Source organism: Harmonia axyridis, chromosome 2 (genome assembly GCF_914767665.1).
Source record: "Harmonia axyridis chromosome 2, icHarAxyr1.1, whole genome shotgun sequence".
In the NCBI taxonomy this organism is placed as follows: Eukaryota; Metazoa; Arthropoda; class Insecta; order Coleoptera; family Coccinellidae; genus Harmonia; species Harmonia axyridis.
In genome coordinates this window covers 52,215,227-52,217,374 of record NC_059502.1, presented here as the reverse complement: position 1 = coordinate 52,217,374, position 2,148 = coordinate 52,215,227, and the positions used below count along the sequence as shown (strand labels likewise).

Below are 2,148 nucleotides of genomic sequence, written 5' to 3'. Positions count from 1 at the left end.
GGTACAATATGGTTATTTTCATTTCAAACACATATACAGTGGACTCTCGATAAGTCGAACTCCCAGGGACCACATAAAACTGTTCGACTTATCTATAGTTCGGCTCACCAAACGTTCGAGTTATTGAGGTGGGAGTTCGACTCATTGAGGGAAAAACTCGAGGTAATACATATTGATCATCGTTAGTCAATGAGAAGCAAGCGTATATGTATTTTACATTTAATGAAAAATATGTATACATACATTGTACATATTCTAATCACATATCTTCATAAAATTCATACGGGTTTAAAAAAATCGTTAATTTTCATTTGCTTTAAACGTTTTTTTTCCAATTTGGAAACGACCGAAGATATTTCATTTAGTTTCCTGAAAATGTCGTATTCGATATCTTCAGAACTTTCCAGAAAACATCTGATCGTATCGATAGCTTGTCTAGCTTCTTGAACAGTTGGTGGTGTAGGTGGCTCAATTTCAGGGTCCTCCAAATTGTCCAAACCTGCATCGTCTTCTTCTTCCCTTCCTAACACTTCACGTACGATGCTTTCATCTGTAGGTGGAAAGCATACCGGTAGATCACAATCCACCTCCACAAATTCGTTAAAGTTTGCATCCACATCAAATACAGATGAAAGGATTCCCCATCCATCAATTTCCACTTCTTCTGGATTTTCCAGCGCTGTGTCTGATTCATCGGTGGTAATCACGTCGAATCCACATGCAGAAAAACAATTCTGAATTGTTCGAGGGCTCACTTCATCCCATGCCTTCTTGATGAAATGTAGAGCTTCTAATACATTTATTGGGACTACAGCACGATTTTCCTGTATTTGTCGAAGCACATGGTTTACTACTTCAGTACGGTATTTAACCTTAAAATTTTTAATGATTCCCAAATCCAAGGGCTGTAGTTTCGATGTCGTGTTTGGTGGTAGAAACTCTACTTTTAACGATATAAGAACAGGCAAGGGATTATGAGCTGGACAATTGTCTATGAAGAGAAGAGCCCTCTTCTTTTTTTTTGTCAACTCGTTATCCCACTTTTGCAACCATTCTCTAAAAATAATTCCAGTCATCCATGCTCTAGAATTCGCAGTATACTCTGTAGGAAAGGTTTTAACATTTTTGAAACAACGGGGCTTCAACGATTTGCCTATAACGCATGGTACATGTTTCACTGAACCGCTCATATTAACAGCAAGCAAAACAGTTAAACGTTCTTTACTTTCCTTACCACCATGACAATCTGTGTTTTTGAAATCTAATGTTTTGTTGGGTAAACATCTGTAAAACAGCCCGGTTTCGTCTGCGTTGTAGATCTCATCGGATGTGTACGTTTCCAATAAATCCGATAGATGAGCTAGCCATTCAGCACAAGTGTCTTCATTAACGCTAGCACTTTCGCCTGACAAGGTTCTTCCAGCAATTCCGTACCTTTTTTTAAAATTGGATAGCCAACCACTACTCGCTGCAAATTCGTGGCCTAGGGAAGATGCGAATTCCTTCGCTTTCTGTTGAAGAAGTGGTCCATTTACTGGAATATTGTTTTTGCGCGTTTCCTGGAACCACTTTATCAAACATTTTTCAACATCTGAGTGCTGAGGCAATTTTTGACGGTACCGGTGTACTGATTTTCCTTCTGCAGTGGAAGCGATGATTTTCATTTTGTTTTTGATGATGGTTGACAGGGTAGATTTAGGAATTCCGAACTGGATAGCGATGAGGCTTTTACTTTTTTCGCCTTTCTCTACTTCCCGAATGAGTTCCAGTTTATCTGCTACTGATAAAATTTTGAGTTTTCGCGGAGCCATGACTTATAACGCTCTTGGCACACGATGGCTTCATAAACAAATAAGGAATGAATTGAACTAATGTCCCTCGACTCCTGAGCGGTTGAAGAACACATTATGGTGGCTGCCACTTGTGGTGATTGGTTTGCGTAACGAATCCTTTTCGCTTTCATTCGTGAGATCAAAAAGTTCGACTCATTGAGGCGATGGTGGTCAGGAGTACGACTCATAGAGGTGGAGATTTCCGCGGAGCCCTTCCAGCAGTTCGACTCATCTAATAGTCTCTTTAGTCCCAAGAACACTGTTCGACTCATTGAGGTGAAATTACATAGGGTAAGATACGCAGGAATCGGGACTG

The 2,148-nt window shown here is 39.9% G+C and overlaps 1 protein-coding gene across 1 annotated transcript; it reads right to left on the bottom strand.

Annotated features, from left to right (window-relative positions):
• Positions 1-278: 278 nt before the first annotated feature.
• Positions 279-1,811, bottom strand: LOC123673391 (tigger transposable element-derived protein 6-like). Its single transcript, XM_045607878.1, has one exon. It carries the CDS (start codon positions 1,809-1,811, stop codon positions 279-281), a length of 1,533 nt encoding a protein of 510 aa, XP_045463834.1.
• Between the last annotated feature and the right edge of the window lie 337 nt (positions 1,812-2,148).